Below are 26,780 nucleotides of genomic sequence, written 5' to 3'. Positions count from 1 at the left end.
GACATGCTAACATATTTACAACAAAGAGACAGCGCCAAAAAAACCTCGATCACCTCGGCTAATTAAGACCGAGGGCGACGGGGAACGAGCCGATATGCCTAGATATTTACAACAAAGAGACAGCGCCAAAACCTCGATCACCTCGGCCAAAGCCGGAGTGACGGGGAACGAGCCGACATGCTAACATATTTACAACAAAGAGACAAATACTAAAACCTCGATCACCTCGGCCAAAGCCGGAGTGACGGGGAACGAGCCGACATGCTAACATATTTACGACGGCAGACAGCGTCAAAACCTCGATCACCTCGGCTAATTAAGACCGAGGGCGACGGGGAACGAGCCGATATGCCTAGATATTTACAACAAAGACAGCGCAAAACCTCGATCACCTCGGCCAAAGCCGGAGTGACGGGGAACGAGCCGACATGCTAACATATTTACGACGCGACAGACAGCGCTAAAACCTCGATCACCTCGGCTAATTAAGACCGAGGGCGACGGGGGAACGAGCCGATATGCCTAGATATTTACAACAACAGACAACAGCGCCAAAACCTCGATCACCTCGGCCAAAGCCGGAGTGACGAGGAACGAGCCGACATGCTAACATATTTACGACGGCAGACAATAAAAACCTCGATCACCTCGGCTAATTAAGACCGAGGGCGACGGGAACGAGCCGATATGCCTAGATATTTACAACAAAGAGACAGCGCCAAAACCTCGATCACATCGGCCAAAGCCGGGAGTGACGAGGGAACGAGCCGACATGCTAACATATTTACGACGGACAGACAGCGCAAAACCTCGATCACCTCGGCTAATTAAGACCGAGGGCGACGGGGAACGAGCCGATATGCCTAGATATTTACAACAAAGAGACAGCGCAAAACCTCGATCACCTCGGCCAAAGCCGGAGTGACGGGGAACGAGCCGACATGCTAACATATTTACGACGGCAAGCAACCAAAACCTCGATCACCTCGGCTAATTAAGACCGAGGGCGACGGGAACGAGCCGATATGCCTAGATATTTACAACAAATAGACAAATGCGCCAAAACCACGATCACCTCGGCCAAAGCCGGAGTGACGGGGGAACGAGCCGACATGCTAACATATTTACGACGGCAGACAGCGCCAAAACCTCGATCACCTCGGCTAATTAAGACCGAGGGCGACGGGGGAACGAGCCGATATGCCTAGATATTTACAACAGCAGACAGCGCCAAAACCTCGATCACCTCGGCCAAAGCCGGGAGTGACGAGGGAACGAGCCGACATGCTAACATATTTACGACGGCAGACAGCGCCAAAACCTCGATCACCTCGTCTAATTAAGACCGAGGGCGACGGGGGAACGAGCCGATATGCCTAGATATTTACAACAGCAGTCAGAACGTAAACTCAGTTGCCCCGGCCAAAGCCGGTAACGAGACGAGGGAAACGCGACTTGCTTTCGGCAAATTAAGACCGAGCTTAAGAACGTATAAGTACGGTTGAGACGCAAATCTGACACCTCGGCTAACTAAGACCGAGCGTCAACGAGGACACGATCAATATCGTCTATAAATACGAACGCTGTCGCGCCGTAACCCCGATTCCCTCGGCCAAGGCCGTGAAGCAGCGGGGACACAACGACCGATACGTTAACATGTTCACAACGACCGTTGGGAAGCGCAAATCCGACGCCTCGGCTAATTAAGACCGAGCCTGAACGAGGACGCCACCGACAAGCCAACATGTTTAAAAACGTTAAGTACAGTTGAGATACGCATTCTAACTGCCCCGACTAGGCCGATGGTAGAAACAGAAAAGAAGCACTCAATTAATAACGTAAGAAGACAACTCAGATGAAAATGAGATAAAGACCCCGGCCAAGCCGGAGGCAAAATAAACAAGCTTTATTAAAAATGATCGCAGAATATACGCTCAACACACATCGGAGCCCATACCACGGCATAGACTACGGGGGGCAAATTGATGGGGCATATTCTCGCACCCACCGACCGAGTCAACATATTAAGCAAGGTCAAAGATATCCAAAGCAAGTCAACACCTTGGGACGACTTAGCCGACGCCACTGTCGGCTGTCACTGGGTCTCGGCCAGGCAACTAGCCGGTAGGGGCACGTATCCGCGTACTCACATCCAAGACCCCTCGGCCTGCCTGACATGGGTCCATCGGCCGAGGGTAGAACGGTCTTTCCACCTGCTAGCCACTTGGCCACTTGGCCACTACGTGACAAAAGGTGAAAGTTTATAAATACTCCTCAACCCTCATTGAGGAAAGGATCCACAAATTAACCTAAGAATCACTATTCATCTGGTAATATGTTCCTTATCTCTCTACAATATATCCTTAGCCAAGTACTAACAACTTATCCCATTAAGTTCACTGACTTGAGCGTCGGAGTGAGTACGCTTGGCACAAAGCCAAGCCCTCAGTTCGTTCATTATTGCAGGAGAGGCCGAGAGAAACGATAGAGACGTGAGGAATCCAACTCGAGACATCATTCTACAAGCCACGGGTGGTAACAATACTTGCTCTGGAATTACACCCGGAAGCCAAGTACTAACAACTTATCACATTAAGTTCACTGACTTGAGCGTCGGAGTGAGTACGCTTGGCACAAAGCCAAGCCCTCAGTTCGTTCATTGGTGCAGAAGAGGCCGAGAGGAACGATAGAGACGTGAGGAATCCAACTCGAGACATCATTCTACAAGCCACGGGTGGTAACAATACTTACTCTGGAATTACACCCGGAACAGTTACAATTTCAGAACGGTAATTTTTTCTTCAAACCAATTATCTAGTTAAGGCCTTGAATTTGAAAAAAAAATTCACCGTTTTTTGAACTCGTAGCCGATAGTTATGGTTGGTCAAAAATTTTTTAACGAATAAACTTTGACCGACCATAATTCCCAACCATGAGTTGAGACATCGGTGAATTCTTTTTCAAAATGAAGATCTCTTAAAGACGATCAATTTGAATTTTTTTTTATTGTATTCTGAACTTGTAGGCAAAAGTTATTAACGTTTAAAGTTTTTTTTTTTTTTTTGGTGACGAGGGGTTGAATCCCCCCGGGCACATGCAATACCCTGCAAACCACGTGTGCCATGTAAGACATCCTTTAGGATGACAGGTAACCGCAGCACTCCCGTGTAGGGAGTCGAACCTGGGACCTCTCAATTCGTTGCCATTGCAACGTTTAAAGTTTTTTGCAAGAGAAGAAGAGTATATCTTAGAAATTGAAAAAATTAAGGGAAATATAAGAGAATATCCCAAATAATAAAGTGGCCCTAAAAAAGTAAAAAGGAACAACCATGGACAGTATTTATACGAACAATTTTACTTCAATTTGCTTTAGGTACAAATTATAATAATGTAACTTGGCACATGGTTAATCAAAGATGTCTCAAAAAAGGATGGCTAAGATCGCTTAACATGGCATAAACCACCTGTATATTACAGTGCCTGCAGATTAAGTAACTCAAAGTCACATCTCAATCATTTTCCTACCCTAAATCCTATGACATTTTTCTTTAAAATTCAAACATTATAATAATATAAGTTGAGTTGATCTCACTTAAGACGGTAATATTCGTTTCAAAATTCAAAAGGGTCAAATACCAACTTAGATGAGACAAGTTTTTATGCCATTTTTAAGACATTATGTTTTTTTTTTCATCTCATCTAACTATTTATTTGACACGTTTTATGTTTAAGACAGATATATACTCGTTTTAAAAAGAATTTGTATAATAAGTTTACATGTAAATATTTATCCATTGACCTAGATATAAGAAATCAAATTGTTATGTGACACCCAACACGGGATTTGTCCAACTTATTTGCAATAAAATCATGTATAGATCATGGATATCATGTATTGATATCACCTACATTTATTAATTAACAATAACATGATTTAATTTTAGGATTGTATAAGACATTTTCTTACAAATTTATTAAAAAAAACTAAACATTCAACCTAAATGTTCCTAGAAAAGCATATAAACAACAATTTTTCTACGTCAGGTTATAGATTTACGTGACTTCAGTTAGTATCGAGTTTGCAACAACCTGTTATACATGAGATTAATTGGTTTATCATCCTAAAATTGAACCGTACATATAATTTTTGCAGGCTTTGAATTCGAGACCTCTGGTTAAGTTGGAACACTCCTTTACTAGCTGATTTAAAAACTCATGAGTAAATTGAAAAATTAATCTACATGGCATGCAATCACATTTTTTCCTTTTGAACAAAGCATGCTATAACCTATAAGGATTAACATTATCAAAGTAAATGAATAACAACATGCCAACAAGGTGGAAAAAAGCTATAATTTGTATTATTATTACACTTTAATATAAGATCACTCAATATAATTTGTAAGAGCACCCATAACGTGGGAATTATACACAATTATTGACGATAGAGATCCTGATTTACACAAAAAAAAAATATAGGATCACTCAATATAATTTGAGTTGGCAAGTTAACAAGACTTAAGACTACTATCATTTCATATTATATGGACCACCATTAATTATTCCCGGCCCAACATTGGACCCATCTTACTTTCCCTTGTTCCCCGGTTCAACTTATAATATTATTCCTTTGGCTCATAAAGTTACACCAACTTATATCACACACCAAGTGTCTCATGTGTCACACTACTATATAACACAGATACAAAAAATTAGTTAACACAATTACATAACACAAGAAAATTCAATTGAGACAACTTATATTGTATCACAAGGTAGTAACTGGAGCGGTTTTATACAAGTATATTTATTCGAATATTTATTCGAGAAATAACAGATGGAGACTCTTCGTCGTGAGTTCCACCTAATTGATACAAAATCGCCGTCCCCAGAAATGTTTTCATTTCCAGGGACGCCGACAGATAATGAAGGAGATAATAACTCAGAATTTGAATTTGGGTCATGTGTGACACCGAGCTCTCCAGTAACACCCGATGATGTGGCGAAGAATTCTGCTTCGCCAGCTGATCAATTCTTTCTCAATGGCCGCCTTCTCCCCCATGATTTTCCAACCGTGCCCTCGAGCTCAAGAGCGTCGTTTTCAGGCACTGCCACCCCTGCTGTAAGCGGGGGTGGCGGTGCGGTGGTGAACTTGTCTAGAGGGACAAGTATTGGGAGTAATATGAGTATAATGTCATCAAGGAGTAATAGTAGTAATAGTAGGGGAAGTAGCACGTGTAGCACGTGCAGTAATGCGAGGACCGAGGTTTCGGAGAGAAAAACGTTTCATCAAAAGAGTAGGATGGTGCACATGAAAGGGTATTGTAGGACTGCTAGTGTTAGGGACCAACGTAACGTTTCGGGTTCCTCTAGTAGGTTGGGGAAGTATTATAATAATGGAACGACATCGTCGACTTCAAGTGGGTCGTCGAAGAGGTGGCAATTTATTACCCCAGCTCCTGTGTTGGGCCCCAGCTTGTCTAGACGGAGTGTGGGGTCCAACACAAGTCCTAGAAAGAGTAGTAGTAACATCAGTAATAGTAATAGTAATAGTAATAGTAATAGTAATAATAACAGTAACGGGAACAATAATAATAATAATAGCGGGGGATTTTTGTATAAGGTATTGAGGTCATTTGTGGCAACATGTAAAGCATGTCATGCAATGGAGGGTAAGGATAATGAGTTTGATTTGAATGAAGGGAGTGTTGTAAGGTAGTTGAATTGAGATGATTATATTGTTGTTTTGTTTGTTTGATTGCTTATTTTTGGGTGTTGGTTTGGTGTAGAGGATTGGAATGGGTAATTAATTAAGAGGTGGAAAAAATAATGTAAAAAGGAAAACAAAGAGTTTGCTTGAAGTATTGGGTTAAGGAGAAAGTGATTTGTCTTTGGGAAGTGTTCATGATTAATTTTGGATCATGTTTTAGTAGTGAAAGCACTCCAATTATCATTGTTTCACAAACAATTATAGTATGACTATCAAATTTACCAATGTGAATTTCCGTAACTTACTTTTAATAAGTCGGTTTTACATGTGAGACGATTCATTTGTGTAAAATAAGACTCATTTATTTACAATTAAACAAGTGAATTTTTAGATAAATGAACCGTCTCATAATGTAAGATTGTCTCACACAATTATTGCTGAGATTTATCTTATACTTGTTGATCTAAAAACATTTTAATCGATAAATATGTCCTACATACTACATTTTATCCTAGGAAGAATGGGATCTATGTGTAGAAGTTGGAAGATCAAATGATTGGTTGTACAACAAAATGGAAGAACAACAAAGCAAACACAAAAAGAAAAATATTTTTAAATAAATTATTATGTACTTGGATAATTGGTAGATGGGTGGTTCATTATGTCTTTTTTTTGAAAGCTACCCATCTATAGTAGATGGGTTGATATGTGTGGTTCATTATGTCTTTTGACAGTCTCCGAAACAGTAATTTTAAGTCAGAGTGCAAAACAATTTCCGGCGGTCAAAAGAAGAATTCACGGAGTAACATAGTAGTGTAAACTCGAAAAAAATTCAAAATTTATCAACTTCATCTCCTTCTTGACTCCACCATTGTCTATAAGCCTCGATTTTGAGAGATTTGAGTATATCACCGTGCAAAAAAAAAAAATACCGACATCTCTCTCCCTTATAGTCCCACTTTCGGAATAAAGGAAGGAATGGAAGAAAGGTGCAAAACAAGTCAATTAGTAGTGTTTTAGGGAGTAGTTTATATTATCTCAGGTAAGCATTGCACTTTACTAAAGATAAAGCAGATACCAGTTCATTTACATAATTGTCACAAGGTTTAAAGTATGCAAGGCGCTGAATTTCTGGGGACATCATATATTATACAAAATTAAGTCGTGAATTGTGAAATGTCAATGGACTTTTGGATGTTCATTATAATTAAAATATGGCGTGGCTGCGAAAATTAACGCGTAATATGAGTTACTTCATCCTTCAAGTCATTTCATACGTTTGTTAAAAATTTATCAGGTTATTTTTAACAAACGTATGAAAATAACTTGAATATGAATGCAGATTACATGCACTTGAGTGTTAAACACAATCTTATCAAGAGTGCGAGGAATAAAACCGGTACAATAACAAATAGGATAAGTGTCAATTACAATTACATAGCTGCTGCATTTTTCTGTTGACGGCATAATTCATAAAATCCTACATAAACATATACGTACATAACCAAATCGAAGAACAATGCTACAATAATTATGCTACAATACAATGCTGTCCGTAGTGATCAACGTTGTGACTGACTGCTCTCATTTGTAATTGGAAAAATATTTCTCGACACGAGTTGTAATAAGCTAATGTGCCAAACTCGTAATGTTATGTACATAGTACACTCAATAAGTCAATACGAGTATATAATATATTGCACCAACAAAATGGCTATGTGCAAAAAAAAAAAAAAAGGCAAAAATTTCCTATGTCGGTTTTAGATCACGAGAAGCATGTCCATGCCATCTGCAAATGGACATAACAATTTGCTCAGTTCATGAACATGGAGAGATAGTCAAGCAACCAAAGAAGTTTAAGTTGTGCAAAGCATTACAAATAATGTTATGAAGTGAAAAAGAAAATCTAAAATCTCGAATGGTTCGTATTTAGATTTGCAAAAGCAACTGAAGTCTCCGCAATGAACCATTTTTTGAATGCCAGAATACAAATGTGCTATACTGGAGGAGAGGCTTAGCAAGGGTTGTGTTCTCGTGTACGCGAGTTTCAGTTATTCTGGTTAACCCATTATATCAGAGAATGTGATAGTTCAAAAAAACAACACATAAAAACCTCAAGGGCTCCCACAGTAGGGGGAGGGTTGGATTAGTCACAGAGGCATTTAAGTGCAGCGAGTGAAGACTCCGGAGTTTCGGTGTAATAATGTAAAAAATTTATAAAGGGTATTGATTTTCGTAGTACACATTTTACTCGATGTAGTACGTTTTTCCCAAAATGCCCCTCCCATTTCACCCCTCACTTGTACTGACATCAGAAAAAAAGAAAAAAAAAACTAGCATCTCACATTATCTCCTCAACCAACCCACCACCAATCACCCTATCAACAGCCGCTACCACCAGCATTTATCCACCCCCGGCCATCTAGACACCCAGAACTGACGACCTCATTCTTCCCCTCGCATCACCGGCGACTTTAGCCTTCCCCTCGGGCGTCCAGACCACCTTCAGCCACCCGCTCCCTTCACGTTCACGCTCCTTCCTCCGTCATCCTCCACTCACGAGTCACGCCGCCAGTCTGCCGCCAGGCCCGCCACTCAACAACCAATATCCAACAAACATCAACCCCTAATTATTCAAGACCGTATAATACTCCGACAAACAATAAATCATTGAAATTATGGGTGAAAACCCAATTTGTTCAATGATTTACAATTAAATACTTAAATTACGTCTTCTATATTCAATTTTTCATTCATTATTGAATAAATTGATTTATTTAAGAAGTTGGATGGTAAGGAATTGAGAGAAATTAATTTCGTGTTTTTTCGAAGTCAAAGGGAGCGAAGGGTATCAAATGGAATGTATTGCGTAAAACGTACTAAGATGAGTAAAAATTGTACTGCGAAAATAAACTACGTTTATAAAAACATGTCGAAATATTACCTAATCTTCTATACAAAAGGCCAGAATATAAATTTAATCCGACTAATGACCCACATCATGACCTCAAAGGTTCCTGACTACGCCACTAGACCAGAAGTAAGAAACTTTACGGCACCAACCTTGTATTGATATAAGTGAAAACAAGAAGGCTATTTCCACATGATTCATAATATATTTTCTTCACATCAAGGGGAAAAGAATTATGGCACCAACCTTGAAAGCAGAAACCTTGCAAGGGGACTCATGTTTGGATTCGAAAGAAACTCTTTGGTCTGCGGCTTTTTCTTACTATCCTCCTCAACAGGCTTTTTATTACTTGTTGAGAAAATGTGGACCGCTAACTCTTGCATATCTTTCAACGAGGGATCCCTGGAACTGGCCAAATATTCAAAATTTTCAATTTAAACTTTAGAGACAAATAGCAGTAATAATTTCACGTGATTAACATATGATATATACCTTCCAAGCCGATGAAGCAGCCTACTGATAAGGACGTCAGAAGAGCCAGGTTTTCTCCGCTCCATATCAATAAGGGCATTTCTCACAGCACGAACAGTCCCTTCTGAATCCTCAGCAATCACCTATTTCATGGTTTGCAATATTTTCATGAAGCTTCTCACAAACAATGTAATTCTAAATATGTGTTGTTATTAAAAAAAAAAAAGAGTTTATGCACTCCCATGCGTTGACCTTTTGCAACCTGACATCTCATTGTGAACTGACCTCAAGCAGCCAGAATATGTAACATTTCTTTTTGTCATGTCAAGTTTATACTCGTACGCGTTTTTTGGTATTGAAATATGGCGGAATAAAACAAAATGGCTCGAACAAATGTTTTCTCTTATGTTTTGAAGTGGCAGCCAAACAATGAAATTCTCGACGTAATTTTCATTATGGGCCGTCAAGAAACAACCTCTTTGTGTTTTCGTGGGTAAGGTTGCGTATATAATCCATAACCCCCCCCCCCCTCCTCCCTCATCTTACCATAGGATAATGTTGCCGTTTAATTTCCCCAAATAACATAATGCAATCTTATTTTCTTGCACACAACAGTGGTCAGTTGTTATGCAATCTTATGATTTGAGCCAACCTCTTTCAGTGAAGGGATAAGCACTGCCGATAATGCAGTAGATGATGACAAAATAGACATTCTGGCATTTTCCTCATCGTCATTTTTAGGCGAGCTTGAGAAAGCTCTCTGGACATCCAAGTCTTCACGACTTCGTCTACAATAGAAGCAAAGAGGAAACAATAAAGTCTTGTCCATTTGTAAACATTGTACAAATTAACAACATAAAATGACTTCTCCTTCAAGAACATGGTTAGTAGTCTCTGACTAATAAATAGAACTTGGGTGATATACCTAGGAGACACGGAACTATTTCGCATTTGATCGGATTTATCATCCTGCATGTCTTTACTGACTCTGTTCATTACTGGTCTTTCACGTCCAAGACCTTTCCTCATCCCTTTTTGCATAGCAGCTTTTGCCTGTAACAAGTAACAAACAAAAAAATTAACCAGTTTAATAACCACAAAAAGAGTCATTTAGACACTCTGCAGCGGAAACTACAAGACCAAAACCAAGTCACTGCTACACAAGTATCAGTCTCCATGCAGCCAAAAATACTTTGGTGTGAGAAATAGATGGACATATAACTGCATAAAAATATCAAAAGTCAACCTCTGCAAGGTTAGAAGCACTGTCTTCATAAGAGGAAGAACTTCTTTCTTCATGCCCAAGTCTAGACTTGGGAGTTCGAGGAGACACAGGTTCATCATGTTGACCACGAACAACAAGAGTGCCACTGGATGAGGTGTCCTCGAAAGAAGCATATGTGCTGCTAGACTGCCAAATGACAGGAAAAAAAGAACATAAATTTAGTGTGGCGGGACTGGCAGGTGCTAAATTTGGCATTAATCAACAAGTGAAACAATAGTCATACACATACCCGAGTGCTTTGATTACTGCGTAAAGATGATGACTGCCGTCCTCTAGGAGATCGTACAACAACTGTTCCTGATCCACTTTGAGAACCCTCATCCTAAGAAAATTACAGCACGAATGACATAGGAATTAAACATTGTGTAATGAAGCAAAAAAACACGATGACAACACATAAAGATAGTTTCTTATTTCTCAAAGATTTCACACACAGAATTATAAATGACATAATTGGTTTTGATTCTGCTAGACGCTATACCTCATCTCTGGAATATCTGCCAAGGGAAACTTCTGAAGATTCATAAAGCCCATTACCAGATCCAGATAGCCATTGACTATCACCATCTAATGTTTTTCTTGGAGTCGCCTCATTGTGTGAACTTTCTTCTCTCTTAGCCTGAACTGGAGGTGGTCTCACAACACTCCGGACTGTGCCAGTACTCTGTGACCCACCGATGCTGAAGTCCCATCCTGCATTCCTAAATGTTTTTCCCTGATTACTGGGGTGATGCTTGTCAGTATACTCATACGCAGAAACAAAATGAACTGTTAATTTGAAATTTTAGCTCACCTAGATCGGACAGTTCCGTCACTTTTCTGTTCTCTAGTCACCTTGACAGTGTCAGACCCCTCACCATAAGCTTTAAGACCATTCCTGACATTGTCAATATCTTCCTTGACTTGATACTTGGGACGCTCTCTAATAACATAGTAAATAAAAACACAGTACTTATTAAGCAAACAGTGTAACGAAAGATACAAGTCCACAAGGCTTAACTGAAGCGATCTACTAAGGTTTTTCAGGAATCCAAGGAAACAAAGCAGGCAAAGACTAAAAGAAATAGTATAATTATGTGAGAAATACCTTATTCTTTCAAGAAGTCTAGGGCTTTTCCTAGCATTCCTGATGAACCTGAGCTTCAATAGTTCCTTTGCACTAGGCCTCTGGAATCAAAGACAAAAATATATCTAAACAATTAGCAACGATTCATGGCTCAATCAAAAGCTATTCAACTAAAATCCAGGACAAAAATAGTTACTTTGGCTATTCAATTTGGTTGCCATACACATGTCCAACACAATACTCTAGGGTATGGAAATGAAATCCTTACCCGTCAATTGTTATATTCGCACTTCTCCTAGTGGCATATGAAGCATAAAGTATGATTTTGGACAGTTTTGAGCCTATGTTTCGTACATCTTTGCATTTCACTTTAAATATTGTCACTGTGTCATCAATTTAATCAAATTTATGCTCCTAAGACGTCTCCCTGAGCATGTGTCCTCAGTTTAGGGCAGAGTCCCTATGTCCCAAACATTTTCAGTCATGACGAGTTCGACACTTGGATACATACCCAAGTCAAACACCCCTATCCTCTTTAAGTATCATGGATTATAAAAGAGAAGTTCCTCAGAACAAAGTATTTCAGTAGTCTGTCCTACAAATGTTGGATATTTTTTGAAGTTTGAACATAAGAAAAGTAAATAGACTTAGCATAGAGCATCTTCATACTTCTACTTAAGCAAAAAATTTTGCAACTTCAACCAAATATTTGGACTATGAACTTAAAACTTCATGTTAACAATACAGGTTATCTCCACCAACAAAGAGTCTACTAATAGTAGACCCGAATATATTTAGGTTACAATTCAAGAAAAGGAGTTACATTTTGCTCCTATATTAAACCATATTATCTCGAAATATACTTCGTAATCATTAAACTATTACTATGACCAGCTACGATAAAAATACACAAATTATTGTGATGTACTCTATATCGCAAGAGTTCCACCTTGTCCAAGCCTTCAGAAGAAACCATATCAAACAAGGTATGAGGGATGGGTTGTCAGGGATATATTCATATATGCAGTTACGCATAAAACATGTCACAGTGTAAACTCAAAAGAAGAAAACTTGCCTCAGCAGGGACTTTCCGGAGACATAACGAAACGAGTTCTTTCATGGGGCGAGAGAAATGCTCATCCAACTGTATGCCATAAACAAAATATCATCTTTCTACTCCAAACATTTCAATCGCTTGAAGGTTGTGTGGAGAAAGAAAAATCGAGCAACCTCATGCACCAAAATAAATATAAATGCTAAGTCAGCGAATATTTATAGAAGGAAGAATCATGGGCAACCTGCGGCGGATTCTCCCGAGGTATGATAAAAAGCACTCTCATGGGGTGAAGATCTGCAAGTGGGGGTTCCCCCTTTGCCATTTCAATTGCAGTTATGCCAAGAGACCATATATCTGCCTGCATCAAGAAAACACAAGTAACAAAGAAAGCATTATTGATAACTGTTAAAGGGATTGAATGAATGAGAACATTCAAAAGGAAAGATGAGACATATGTTGATACTTCCAATGTTTTCACGTAAATTACAAAATACATTCAAATACCTTCTCATTGTAGCCATCCGAATTCTGGATTACCTCTGGAGCCATCCAAAATGGTGTTCCAACAAATGTCTGACACAGATAATACATTTGAACAGAGTTAACAATCCACACATTAAATCTACTAAATCACTGCTAAGCTTTCGGGTGATATCTATCAGTTGCTTGTTATGCTTTAACTGAACACACATTAATAAGTTTTCCGGCCATGTGGAGGGCCAGTGCCCACCATTAATTCATATGATGCTTCTACAGAATATACCAGACACAAAACCAGTTCAAAACAAGTAGAATGAGAAGTTCTCTCATGTGATAATTGAAAACAGTAGAGAAACCACAAAAAATTACCAAGTCTAGCAATGAGGACCAACTACAAAGTCTAGCAATGAGGACTGCCAAGTCACAACTACAAACCTCCGGTTAGTGTGATCTCACTCAGCAACACGCTCAGAATTTCTGTACACATAACCCCATTTTCTTTTCCGTAGTTTTTCTATGCTCTAGTTATGTCTTTTATATTTTCATTTTTCTTTATTCGCTTTCTTTAACTCCTTTTTATACTTGTGCTTTCCACCCTTCAAGATGACAGCTCCGAATGGCGGTTTATCTAAGCCAACTGAAATCATTTTGGTACAAAAGCTGTGTCGTTTTCTGAAAAAAGATAATATGGAATAAAGACAAAAAGTAGCAATATCATCACATATATAATGATGCAACCCTTTTCACCCAGGTGCAAACCAAATAACCGCTCTCATTTGCGTCCATTTTCCCTAAATTTTCTGTCTCCTTGATGTTTATTTCACTGCACAATTTCCCCTTACTTTTCTCTTCATCAACCATTAATGTTTCTCTTTCCTCTCAGCTCGCGTAGTAACATCTCCACCTTCTATCACACATCTATGCATTGTTAACTGTTTCTCTTTATCTCTCTTTCCCTCTCCCTCGAATTGGCATTCCAATCCATAGTGTGACACTGTGACCCCCTACCCGTAGTGTCAATGAAGGCAGAGGACAATCAAAAGGAAAGCTAGGTGATTTTGCCGTGGAGCTCGTGGAGGAGGTAGTGGGTATGTGTGGGTCAGCAGTCGTTGTGGGGGTCTATAGTGGCTGAGGGTGTCGTCGGGTGTTGGGTGATGTCGAAGAGGTTTAAGGTGTGCCTGGGGTAACAGAAAACTTGTATTGTTGTTTGCTTAAAACTTTCCAAATTGTAAACGTACATTATTGGCCCAAAAAGAATAGCATAAACTGACGGTTCAAAGTAGTATCTGACATTCACGTTATTAAGCTATGTGATATGTTATACATGTAAATTATCATAATGTCAGTGACACAAAATATGCAACTCACTACAACAAGGTTTGCGGTTTCGCCTCATGCCTTATGCCAAGACCCCAAGAAACCTATTGCCTTAGTTCATCCCCATGTTATCTGAAACAATGCAGCTTAAGAACCCCACGAACTTTGCACGTCTTTAAAGAGAATAGTGCATGCTATTTTACCTAGATATGTATCTGAAAACTAAGAAATCTACAATAAAACTTCATCATCCATGCTAGATATAAGTTCAAAGACGCTGTCAGAAAGGCCTACTTGATTTCAGCATTAAAGAAAGACCCAACAGCCACTGTCACAACATCAGTAACTAAAGTAGGCTAAAAACTAGATTGGCAGGTACATCATAAATCAGAAACTACGCTCTAAAATCAACACAGTAATACTATACCTTTCGGCGAGATATAGTCTTCGTCAACTGTGCAGAGACGCCAAAATCTGCAACCTTAACCAAAGACAATGCATGAGAAGAATATTAACTGACATCCTATTCTCCATGCTTCAGGATATATGGACCAAATAAATGGCTCGTAAACTCTCTATACTCCCATAATGCAGTACATGGTTCAGGGTCTTTGTTTATGGGTCTCATAGATACAGTTCCCGGGTTACTACAGTCTATTTCCCTCCATTTCCCTTCCCTTCCTCCCTCCTTCCCCTTCCCCTTCCCTTCCCTTTCACTCTCATTTTTTTACCCAAGCAAGGCCTACAAGTTTTTGAGAGCATGATACCTTAACATCGCCATTCTCAGTCAGCAAAATATTTGCAGCTGCAAAAATTAAAAAAGTATTGTCAGATGAACACACAACTCGAATTCATACAATGTCCAGAAATTACAACAAAAAAAGAAAAGAAAGCATTCACTAGAAGTTTCGCCAACTTGAAGCAATTGACAGGTCCCCCACCTTTAATATCTCTGTGAATTTTGCCTTCAGCATGAAGATAATCAATGGCATGAAGCAAATCACGCAAGATACAGGCTATCGATGTTTCTTCAAGAGGGTGGCCTGGTTGTAGCTGCATCGACATAGTCAAATTAAAAGACAGATACAATATTCATAGAGCATTCCTGTACAAAATATGATAACAAATACACCATGCTGAGCGAAAAGGAGATAACCAAAAGTTATAAGATCAAGACAGAACAAATCACTTCAATGTCTGAACTCGGAATTTCCGCCATTGGCTCCAAAGAGTATGCTAAATATCACCACAAATATAGCAGAAGTAGGGGTGTTAACGAGCCGAGCCGAGCCCGAGCTTGGCCTTGCTCGGCTTGTGCTCAAAAAGTAAAACTCGAGCTCGAGCCGATCTCGAGCTTATCCAAGCTTGAAAAAACTGTGCTCGTTATCAAGCTTGCGAGCTTTAACGCGAGCTCGAGCCAAACTCGAGCTCAACTCAAGCCTATATATAATTGTTGACTTTTCGTTTTTTTTTTCTCTCGATATTTTCAATAACAACACTCGAAAGTTTTATATACAAATATTAGAAAATCAATGGGACATTTTTTATATGTTAATATAAACATATAATCAGGACAAAATATTTTAATAAAATATGAGCAATATCTTATCTAACTACGTTTTTTATGTGTAATATAAACATATAATCATGACACTCGAAAGTTTTATATACAAATATTAGAAAATCACGAACTTTTCGAGCCGAGCCAACATTAGCTCGGCTTGACTCGTTAAGCTCTCGAGCCGAACCCGAGCCCGAGTCCGAGCCGAGCTTTGACCGAGCCGAACTCGAGTTGCTCGCAAGCCGTCTCGTCTCATTAACAGCCCTAAGCAGAAGTACATAAAATGTGACCACTTTAGAGTTTATACTTTATACCATAGCAAACCCATAAATGTGTGAGCAATATAACAAAAAGACGTGGAAAGGCCCTCATAAACTAGATTAGATAGGACATATCTATGATATATCACCTAGAGAATCCGTGTTCGACAGATTGTAAGGCACCAAAATTTGTAGGATACTCAGAAATGTCAGATCAACAAACCATGTCCAATTATATCAAATCAAGAATATTCTATGTTTAGTTTGAATATGTTGTGGACACTCCAAGAATAGAAATGCAACAAAATAGTATAAATGAACACTGCCTAAACGTAAACTCGTAAATTCGGAAACTAACAGGCATCAAGTAATTTCTGATTAGTACAGTTACACCATTCAAAGTAATTAAAGATTCAATATAATGAACCCTCCGAAATTTAGCGCGTTAAAAAAAAAGAGAAGAGAAAAAGAAAAAACTTGCATGAAGCTTTAGATCAAAAGTCGAACATTTTTCATGTTATTAATGTGTCCTATGTAATACACACAGCTTAGGTCTTCCTGAAGTGTGCTCATAATGAGTAGCTACTAGCCTACAATTTACCCTGACAATAAAAATGTGGAGATATAATAATGCCACAGAAGTTGAAGTAAGCAAAAGAGGAAAAAGGCAAGAGGCATATATCAGCAACTTACTAGGTCAGCAACGGAACCACCAGCCATGTATTCCATTATTATCCATAATTTTGTTTGGTGCAGATAAGAGCCATAGTACTCAGTGATGTATGGCGATCGGCATTGGGACAGAACTGATATTTCCTGAGTGAGCAGAAGATTAAGTTTAATAATAAATTTCCGCAGCCAGATCAGGTAGTAATATATAATGATCGTCTGAAAAGACATGCCTTTTGAATATCTTCAATTTCATCTTCGCTGGAAAAGGGAGAAACAGAAGAAATAGCAAAAAAACACATGAGATGATCGTTTTGAGAAGGGGGAGGGGGTAATATGGGATGCCCTATAAGGCTCTTGATACGGTGCACAGAGTTTAAATCTGGACCAGTAAGGATAATCCATCAGCAACATGAACTAACAATTTCCCCAACTTTTTGGATTTCTTATATCTTTTAGCTGTCGAGGGTCCTTAGTAAACTTAAACCTGAGACACGGGTAAGGTTGCCTACATCTTACCCCATTACAACCATAAGTGGGGAACTTTGTGAAGCCGAGGTAATGTTGTATTGAGAACAGACGAAATTTTGAGAGTTAACACCCAAAAGGTCAGACAATCAAAAGCAATCACAAACTCAGCAATCAAGTAATCTTGATTTTGAGAATGAGGATCCGCTCCAAAAGATGTAGCAGTTGCTTTTCTTTCATAAGCGATGTGTATACTTTATACAATAAATGATCACTTCATGTTCTTAGACATGAGAATTCACTCTATTTTCCCTAGGAAATGAGAAAATGGCGATGATTGCGGATGAAGATATGTTTATTGGCCCCAAACAAGTCTTTCACAATATGACAAGCTCGATAGGTAATGCAGCATTAGTAGGTATTGTGATAAAGAAACCAGCTGAATTGATATTTCATTAATGTCATATTGTCATGCCACGTTTCAGAAACAAAAAACTAACTTAAAGCGATGGGCCCATGGTACATTTAAATTTTTGACAAAACACCTAAACCAAAGCTACCTTGTTACACTAATCATCTGCTGAAAATGACAGTCTACTATTCTGTTTCTTACCTTTGAAAAAAAAAAAAAGATGCACACTGAAACAATGAAAGAAAACAGAATCGAAAAATTAATGTGTACGGAGACTCACGATTCCTCCAGGTCAATAACTTTAATGGCAACGACTTTGTTGAGCTCCTTATCAAAACTGAAAAACAAGTGAGAAAGCGATAAGGATTCAGATGAAAATACCAACTTACAACAAGAAGTTGTAAGATGGCCGTATCACAGAGACTAAGTAAGCATTACTAGGTTTCATTTCCTACTCAATCCTATCATTTCTATAACCATAGAACAAACCATCACAAACGAAACATAATCCTAAAACTTCATTATACCCAACTCATACTTTCAAATCAATAGAAAACTCGAAATTTAAAAACAACAGCTTCATCATCACTACAAATAAAGTACAATGGCAAGGCTGAGCATCACTTTATGTAATTCCAGTTCCTGATATAGTAATATCTAATATGAATAGTTCAAGACATTTCTTGAACCCATAGCACTACAAAAACCGTAACCTAATTGCACAGAGAATTCATAATTAGATCAAACGATAGTCCCATCCAACCAAAATCACTTATGGTATACATATGTCCTATTAAATAAAACCAAAAAATTACAAATCACCATATATGCAACCACATTATTCTATCTTAATCATATTCATCATGTCATCAAAGTTCAGCAATACAGTATCGTACGTTTATTAACCTAGTTCAAAATTCTACACCAAATCACTTCCAGAGGTTGCGACAAACCAAAATCACAGTAAATGTACAATAATGCTACAATTATAACTATCATAGCATAGCTGCAAAGAACATAATTCATCATTTCTCAAAAGAACGTGGCAAAGTAAGTTCCTTACCCTTTATAAACATCACCAAAAGATCCTCTTCCAATGAGCTCCAAATTATCAAATCTCGCCCCAGCCGCTTCCATAAACACCTCCACATCCGCCATTGCCCCTCAAAACAGCTAACCCTAACTCGGCAAGCAACAAATTATCTCCTTAATCATGCATCATCACACTCCTCCACGCCTAAACCCGGCTCACACTGTACCTCTTCTCCAACAACTCAACCGCATACACTATAACTCGCTTAAATTACGCTAAAAACAATACATAACTAGAATCCAACCCATAAACCTTCACACCTAAATCCAACTCAAACACATTGTACCTCTTCTTCAACAACTCAACCGCAAAATCTGTTAATCATACACAACAACTCGATTCAAATCACGCTAAAATCAACACATAACCTAATCCAAATCACAGAAACACATTGTACCTCTTCTTCAACAACTCAACCGCAAAACCTGTTAAATTATACACAACAACTCACATTAAATTACGCTAAAATTAACATATAGCTTACATCCAAAGTATAAACAAACGTAAACACTAAACGATCCATCCTCAATACATATATACACAAAAAAATCGCGAATGCAACGCAACAACGAACAAAAAACAGCGCTTTCACCATTAAAATCAAATTAATCACTTCAACAAACTCCGAAATCGACAGGCGAACAACTACAACTATTTCATCACGATTCTGATAAAAATCTACACCGAAAACTGAAATTTTCAACACATAAATACAAAAATAATCGCGAATGCAACGCAACAAACAAAAAACAGTGTTTTCACCATTAAAATCAAATTAATCACTTCAACAAACTCCGAAATCGATACGCGAACAACTAATAACATCTATATTATCACGATTTCGATAATATCAACGACGAAAGCTGAAATTAACGGATAATTTTCTCGTTTTCTTCAAATCTGTAACAAAATTAGAACAAATTACAAAATTGATAGCGATAAGTATAAGTTACCTGATTGAATCGAAGAACGAGAAATGGCGATCGAAGTTCGAAGAGTGATGAAGGATGAAGTTAATAGTTAAGAAAATGGAGAAGACATGGATCTCATTTGTCTCATGAAAGCTGGATGATGATGACATTCAACTTGGATTTTTTTACTTTATTTGTTTCAACATTTTTAGATGGATTTCTTACTTGAATGGATAAGTGGACTTTTTTTACTATTTTGGGGTAAATTAATCATTAGTTTAGTTTAATTTCGAATTGGAAATTTACTCAAGTCGGATAGGGGTGAAATCTTTCGTTAATGTTGATTCTGGTAAAGTATAGAATAAGATCGTTCAACAATATTGTATATTAACGAATGAATGAGTGTTTTTACGAGTATATTAAAAGTTGTCACGAACTGTAAATCGGTAAGACGTATTTGTATAATGATCATTGATTAGATTAATTTCGGAACTTTGTTTAGATGTTTAGCCCTACTCAGTATTCATACTATTTTATTTGGTGTTTAATGGCACGCGATCTTTTGTGTTTGCGTTATGTTAAAACTTAAAAGGCTTAACAAATTTTTCTGTCATGTCTATAAGTCTGAATGTCTTAGGCACGCGATAATAACAAATGCAACTATGTGGAAAAAAATCCGAAAAAAAGTTATCTTAAAAGTGTTCGGTATAATGTTAAAATGTTTTCCTACAACTCTAAGAGCACGTGCATCGGTGTAGTTTTAGTGCCCCAAATGCTACATCTCTCCTCTTATGGGAAGCCCCGTGAATGCTCTTACTGTCCCAAGACTCCCAACAAATGGGGATGCCCAGTATATTGGCTAGGTTCCCAAAAGGCAAAAGCAATGTGAACAACGTATTTTAATTATCAAATATTGTAGTCGAAAAATTTTGGTGGGCCATGAAAGATAGAAGAATGACTTTAGGGAACCCCATTGATGTAAGGAGTAATTGTGAAATGGGGAGGATAGATTAAATAATTAGTGGAAAATGTTGTGAAAAAGAGAGAAGATTTGGAACACCCCATGACTGGCTAGGTTGCACGGACACTCCTCCTAATCAGCGTTCCCGTGTCGGACACCCGTGTCAGACACGACACTCATCAGACACACGTCAAAACGTGTCAGACACTTGTAAAGCCGTGTCTAACTTTCATCTTTTATTTGGGCACGTGTCCGACACGTGTCCATGGTATTTTGAGCCGTGTCCATAGTATTTGGACACACCTCCAAAGGGAATCAAGTTGAATTTAAGGTAAATGGCGAGAATTGTTATATGGTTGAATTTGGTGGGGAAATAAGCTGAATTGAAGATAAATGATATTCTTTAGACTAGTAATGAAATGTCGAAATAGATTGATTATAAGTTGGTTTTTGGTTTTGGAAATGAGAATGAGTTATAATTAACGTAAGTTTTACTTTCACTTATTTAAATTTAATATTCAATAATTTTTCAAAAATAAAATCACACATATATAACTATAAAATATATATTTTATAAAATTTAAATGACGTGTCCCGTGTCCTAAATTTCATGGGATGCCGTGTCACGTGTCCGTGTCGTGTCAGTGTCCGTGTCCGTTTTAGTGCAACCTAGATGACTGCACATGCTCTAAAGAACGTTGACATAGAGTATAAGGTTCTCTTTGGTAAACTAGGGAAAAAGATGCAAGAAGCATACACAAAAATACATTTAGAGTTTTTGTACTATATATATCTATTATTATACGTACATAATGATTTATTAGTATTTCGCTTTTAAAATACCTCATTATCCACGGCGTCAACGTTGGGAGAAAAAAATCGATCAAGAAATAAATTGATCATGAAACCTCATAATCAAACCATCCATGGTCCACCTAAGCCTTCGAAAAGAGGATCAATAACTTCATTTCCCATCATCTTGAAAGTCTAGATCTAATATGGTTGTATACAGGCATACAGCCCTAAAAAAGCCTAGCTTCGAAACCAAGTTGGTCTCTTACAAAACCATTGTACAATGTATAACGGCCTTATAATTACATGTACACCTCGTTTAACAATAAATGAGACGCATAAGCTGTACAATAACACCGATTTTATTCAATAATTTGTACAAACCAAAATGTGAACTTTGAAAAAAGAATGTCTGCTGCAGTTGAAGCCTAAAGGTGCTTGTGAAGATAACGAGTAGTTTCAAAGAGTACCGGGTACATCTCCATGCACTGACAAAAACCCGCCTTCAAATTTCTCAGTGTTATTTACAACCAAAAAAAATAGAGCACGAGCAAGGGAGCCTCATCTCCGTCTTCCTTTGACAGGCTGCTTGGCCGGAGTGAGCTTCCGGAAAGATGCGTGCATAATCAGAACTGACAAAACCAAGATAAAGTTATTCTCAACTTTTTCGGCTGTGAAGGGAGGCAGGGAGCCACAAGGGCAATTTTGAAATTCATGGGTTTCAAACCTAAGTCGGGACTATCACGACTAAATGATTTTACAGGCTAAGGTAGTCATCACCTGCAGATCAAATTGCGCAAAAATCAGGAAGAGTACCTGCATAGCTGACCACAACAGTACAGAAAATGGCCGCCTGAACATTGCACCAGAACAGAATGGCTGCAACTCCTGCAGAACATAACAATCCCTTTATTAATATGGAAAATTGACGAAAACCATGACACGGTCTTGAGCCACACCTACAAGGAGGAGTCCATACTCTTACAAGAAGGTTCCACTCAAAACTGATTGGCAATAAGGGGAATAGTTCCTTGGTTTATAAATTGATCAACTCTCTTCTCTTTTACGGATGTGTGACACTCAACAACCTCTCACCTGATCGGTCGGTCTATTCCTACGTCCCCCTTGCCTTCTGAAATTGGCATTGTTTCTTTTGCTATTTACAAGTTTCATAGAATATAACAAAAATTGCGACTTTCCGTTTCTAATAGAACCAAAGACTTCCTATTTTTTTGCCTTTGAAAGTTGAAACATGACAGTATAAAGCAAAATGGCTCATTAATAAAGATAATTGTGCTTCATCTACTGTGGAGCAGCAGCGAGTTTCAACATAATTATCATTATGGGTCATTTAGAAAGTCTTTGGGTGTTCCCAAACAAAAGGGCAGAAGTTAGGACTCCATATATCTGATCCCAGACCCAACCGTAAATGGGATATAGACACTATGGTGATGTTGATACTGTTGGTATGACTTTTAAGATGTTGACACAGGTGTAGAGAAGGACGATCTCCCATAAATACCAGGATGATGATATTAAACGTCTCAAAAATCATCTCTATGATGTTTGGGACATACATAGACGTTACCAGATTCAAAGAGTAGAGTAATTAAGAAAATGCATAATAAATACAGCGTACAAGTACATGTATAATCCGTCCCATGATAGAATACATCTGTGAGGTACACGGTTGCCTACACCAGAGACTCAGAGAGCCAATGCTCCCTTTACCAGAGTGAACCTCTATGAAGACATCATTATTTTCAAATCTAATGACGTTGGAGAATCTATTGCCAATTTGCCACGTCATACCCGAAAATGATGGTTTCGAATGAGCTGTTGTAGAACTCAAATTATTTCAGAAAAGATCTATAAATTGGGCATTTATTTTCAATCTTTCATCACTCGTTGGGATAGACAGGCCATGAAAATTAATTTTACTACAGTAAACCTGTCGGAAATTGGCTTCTTTTTAGCATAAGCTTCCCTCCCATGAAAGGCCTCCAATTGTAGGAAAGGAAAAAGATTCAAGAGAATCCTAAGGGCCACGATAACGAATGGAAAAGTAGTTTGAGACAAAATAGCTGCTATTAATCAAGTCCAACATCATCTACTTTGATTTAAGTCTACCTCATTTGGATCTAACTTTTGAAAAGTTGGGGGCAAGATGACGGGCTCAAATTAAGGCTAAACAGTAATGTTATAGACTATAGAGTAATGAGACGAAAAAGCAGTACATAAGCCAATTATTAATAGGTAGCATACAAAGTTTGCGTCTTTTTTTTTCAGAATGGTGCCATTGCCTACATATTTAGCAATTGAGCGAAAACAAAACATATTTGTAAAAATAGAATCCACGTAGGATTCGGTTTCCATTGCTTAGAAAATCACAAACCTACCACTATGCATGGCAGCTCTAAACTGTGAAAGTCTTACAAATGGCAGATTTTGATGTCCAAGAACAAAAACTTGGCAGTTCTATTGTGGTTCTAACAGTGGAAAAAAAAAGATTTTTTTTTTAGACAACTGCGTAGAAAAAAAAAGCTGGATTCATAAAATTTGCCATTTCACTTGGCAGTTTGAATGTACAAAAACGCCATTGCAGATGGCATTTTAAAGGACTTCGACATACTAAGTACGGAGTACAAAGGAACAGAAAAACGAAAAATAGAACCACCACTTTGAGTGGCAGACTGCCGGTTATGCTCTTATTGGGCAAAACCATGTCAATCCCATGTTTTTCTGGAACCCGTTTTGCCAAATATACAGGCAAAAAGTACCACTTCAGAAAAAAGAGTCACATAGTGTTCACTAAATGTTTTTAAATATTGATGAAATTAATGGTTAAGGTTAAGTGTAACAAATTAGTGAACTTGCAAGAGTAACCATCTACTGGATTTCACCATACACTAAGCTTCAACATATAACACTATAGAAACGGGCTAAGGAAGATAACTTTAAAAAAACAGGGACTGAAGATGAAGCAATTAGTCAATAAGTTCAACGAATGGACCAGTGTAACATGCACAAAATTTATGTCGCAGAAAACTTACCACACTGGCCAGCGCGAATCAGAACTTGTCGACTAGAAGGATATCGCTCAAGCGCCCATTTAGCATCACAAAATCTAAAAAGCTCCCATACTGCTAAGCATGATAACAGTCCAACGAACGCAAGTGGCATCTTGTACCTAGCATCCAAGAACAGCAATCATTAGTCTATTTTGTTATTTTTGATTAAAGTATCACTAGAGGCAACAATCAAAAATGATCAACAACCATCTGTTAGACTATCCTATTACTCACCATTAGGTGTATATATATTAAATAACAAAACCTAACTAACGAAATTGTGACAAGTAACCTCAAATATAGCAACTAACTACATGAACTTAATGACAGACCAACGAGAGTGCCACAAGCCAAGCACTACGTACTAAGGCTGAAGGGGCGTGTGTCACAAACATTGGACTTTTATTGATTGGACAAGAGAGAGTAACTCGGTTGAGAAAATGTAAAAACTTAGAAAAGGGTAATCAATAAAAGTTGAAAAACACATACAAAGAGCAACTTCATAAGCAAAGAATCTCAAGCTAGCAACACAATACAATCAACACACTACCAAAATTACACCAAAAACCAGCAAAAATAGAGAGTAACACAATTGACAAAATGTAAAACTATGAAATGGGCAATCATCAAAAATCGAGAAACATATACAAAGAGCAACTTAATAAGCAAAGAGTGTCAAGGTAGCTAACAAGTAACAACATAATTCAATTAACACTATGTTGAAACTAAACCAAAATTCAGCAAAAATAAGATTAACCCACTTGACAAAATGTGAAACTAGGAAAAGGGCAATCATCAAAAGTTGAAAAACACATACAAAGAGCAAAGAATGCCATACTAGCAACCAGGGGGGCTACATAGTAGCAAGGGGTAGCACTACCCGAAAATAAAAGTTAAGATTATCGACTTCTACTACCCGAAAATATCTAAACATGAGGACTTAGCAAAGATATTAAACTACGAGAAGGAAGTTAGCTACCAAAAATTTCATTTCTAGCTCCGCCTCTACTAGCAATATGATACAATTAACACAATATCGAAATTAAAACAAAATTCAGCAAAATAAGAGTAACCCAATTGACAAAATGTAAAACTAGAAAATGGGTGAGTGCCAAAAGTTGAAGAAAACATACAAAGAGCAACTCAATAAGAAAAAATAAGAGTAACCCAATTGACATAGTGTAAAATTAAGAAATGGGCAATCATCAAAAGTTGAAAAACACATACAAAGAGCAACTCAGCAAAATTCAATCAACAGACTATCGAAATTACGACAAAATTCAGCAAATATAAGAGTAACCCAATTGACAAAATGCAAAACTAAATAAAGGGTAAGAGTCCAAAGTTGCAGAAAACTTACAAAGAACAACAAAAAATCACAAGAGACAAAACAGCATATTGTCTAGCAAATCGCTTAACATTCTCATGAACACGCATTCGAGCTTGAGTAGGAGAAGAAGGAAAAGAATAACTATCAAAACATCCTAAAAACCCAGAATTAGTCCAATTAATTGAATTCATAACACTAAAATTCTCATTATTTGAGGTAAAATCAGAGGAATTAAGCTTAGCAAAAGGGTTAAGAGTAAAAAGAGAGAGAATTGTAGCTAAGGATGAGATTAAGGACATTGTTAAGGTGTAGGAAATGGCGGTTATGGTGGTTTTGGTGGTGGTTCGGGTGGTGTTGGTGGTGGTTGGTGCGGTGGTTGTGGTTGTTGGAGTGGTGGTGGAGTGGGTTGAAGAGGTGGAGGCATGGAGGTTGTGGAGTTGGGTGGTTCGGTGGTCGAGGAGTTCGAGATAGCCTGAGTCGCGGAGCCAGGATTCGAAGTTAGGGTCGGACAGGCTTAGGGATAAGGGGTTTGGTTTGAACGACATGTTTTTTCTTGTGTATTGTGTGTGTGTGTGTGTTCTTGGTGTTAGGGTGTATGTATCTAGTTTGTTGGTAGGTGGATTGGTGGGAAATTGGGGATTGTGTGTGTGGAATCTTGTTGTTGGGTGGTTGATGTTTGTTGTTGGGGAAGATATATACTATTTCCGTCTCAGTCATTTGTTTAGGTTTTAATGCAACGTATCAGGTGACTTGGGTTGTTGACTTGATGGGTATGAATTTTGGGTTGCCGATGTTTGTTGTTGGGGAAGATATTTCCTATTTTCGTCTCAGTTATTTATTTACGTTTTATATTTATTGTGGGTCGAGATTGCGAAAAAAACTATGCGGTATTAGGTGAACTTGAGTTGTTGACTTGATGGGTATGATTGTATGAATTTCTTGTATGGTTGTGAGT

General features: G+C 38.1%; 3 protein-coding genes across 7 annotated transcripts; 1 reads left to right on the top strand and 2 right to left on the bottom strand.

Moving 5' to 3' along the window:
- The first annotated feature begins 4,679 nt into the window (after window positions 1–4,679).
- On the top strand, window positions 4,680–6,001 carry LOC141655790 (uncharacterized). The gene has a single exon (XM_074462841.1). The coding sequence runs from the start codon at window positions 4,838–4,840 to the stop codon at window positions 5,717–5,719; it is 882 nt and encodes a 293-aa protein (XP_074318942.1). The 5' UTR covers window positions 4,680–4,837; the 3' UTR covers window positions 5,720–6,001.
- Window positions 6,002–7,092: 1,091 nt separating this feature from the next.
- On the bottom strand, window positions 7,093–19,999 carry LOC141656381 (uncharacterized). 4 transcript variants are annotated; one of them, XM_074463246.1, is made up of 22 exons: window positions 19,714–19,898; window positions 19,158–19,185; window positions 18,731–19,074; window positions 17,948–18,004; window positions 17,021–17,048; window positions 16,812–16,934; window positions 15,239–15,350; window positions 15,065–15,102; window positions 14,725–14,778; window positions 13,005–13,073; window positions 12,742–12,858; window positions 12,519–12,587; window positions 11,465–11,544; window positions 11,171–11,299; window positions 10,859–11,099; window positions 10,607–10,699; window positions 10,339–10,503; window positions 10,018–10,145; window positions 9,745–9,880; window positions 9,114–9,235; window positions 8,868–9,029; window positions 7,093–7,499 (listed from the first exon to the last, which is right to left on the bottom strand). In XM_074463246.1, exons 3-22 carry the CDS (start codon window positions 18,823–18,825, stop codon window positions 7,460–7,462), a joined length of 2,058 nt encoding a protein of 685 aa, XP_074319347.1. In that variant the 5' UTR covers window positions 18,826–19,074; window positions 19,158–19,185; window positions 19,714–19,898; the 3' UTR covers window positions 7,093–7,459. The 4 variants fall into 4 exon arrangements, with proteins under 4 accessions (XP_074319347.1, XP_074319349.1, XP_074319348.1 ...); XM_074463248.1 differs by having other exon boundaries at window positions 10,859–11,078; XM_074463247.1 differs by having other exon boundaries at window positions 18,731–19,185; window positions 19,714–19,999.
- Window positions 20,000–21,548: 1,549 nt separating this feature from the next.
- LOC141656380 (PRA1 family protein H) lies at window positions 21,549–26,491 on the bottom strand. 2 transcript variants are annotated; one of them, XR_012548467.1, is made up of 4 exons: window positions 25,856–26,468; window positions 22,589–24,614; window positions 22,241–22,538; window positions 21,549–22,056 (listed from the first exon to the last, which is right to left on the bottom strand). XR_012548467.1 is itself a non-coding variant. In XM_074463245.1 (4 exons), exons 1-4 carry the CDS (start codon window positions 26,368–26,370, stop codon window positions 21,986–21,988), a joined length of 795 nt encoding a protein of 264 aa, XP_074319346.1. In that variant the 5' UTR covers window positions 26,371–26,491; the 3' UTR covers window positions 21,549–21,985. The 2 variants fall into 2 exon arrangements, 1 of the variants encoding a protein (XP_074319346.1); XM_074463245.1 differs by having other exon boundaries at window positions 22,241–22,312; window positions 24,478–24,614; window positions 25,856–26,491.
- Between the last annotated feature and the right edge of the window lie 289 nt (window positions 26,492–26,780).

Source organism: Silene latifolia, chromosome 5, assembly GCF_048544455.1.
Source record: "Silene latifolia isolate original U9 population chromosome 5, ASM4854445v1, whole genome shotgun sequence".
NCBI classification, from domain to species: domain Eukaryota; kingdom Viridiplantae; phylum Streptophyta; class Magnoliopsida; order Caryophyllales; family Caryophyllaceae; genus Silene; species Silene latifolia.
This window is presented reverse-complemented; position numbering and strand designations above follow the sequence as displayed.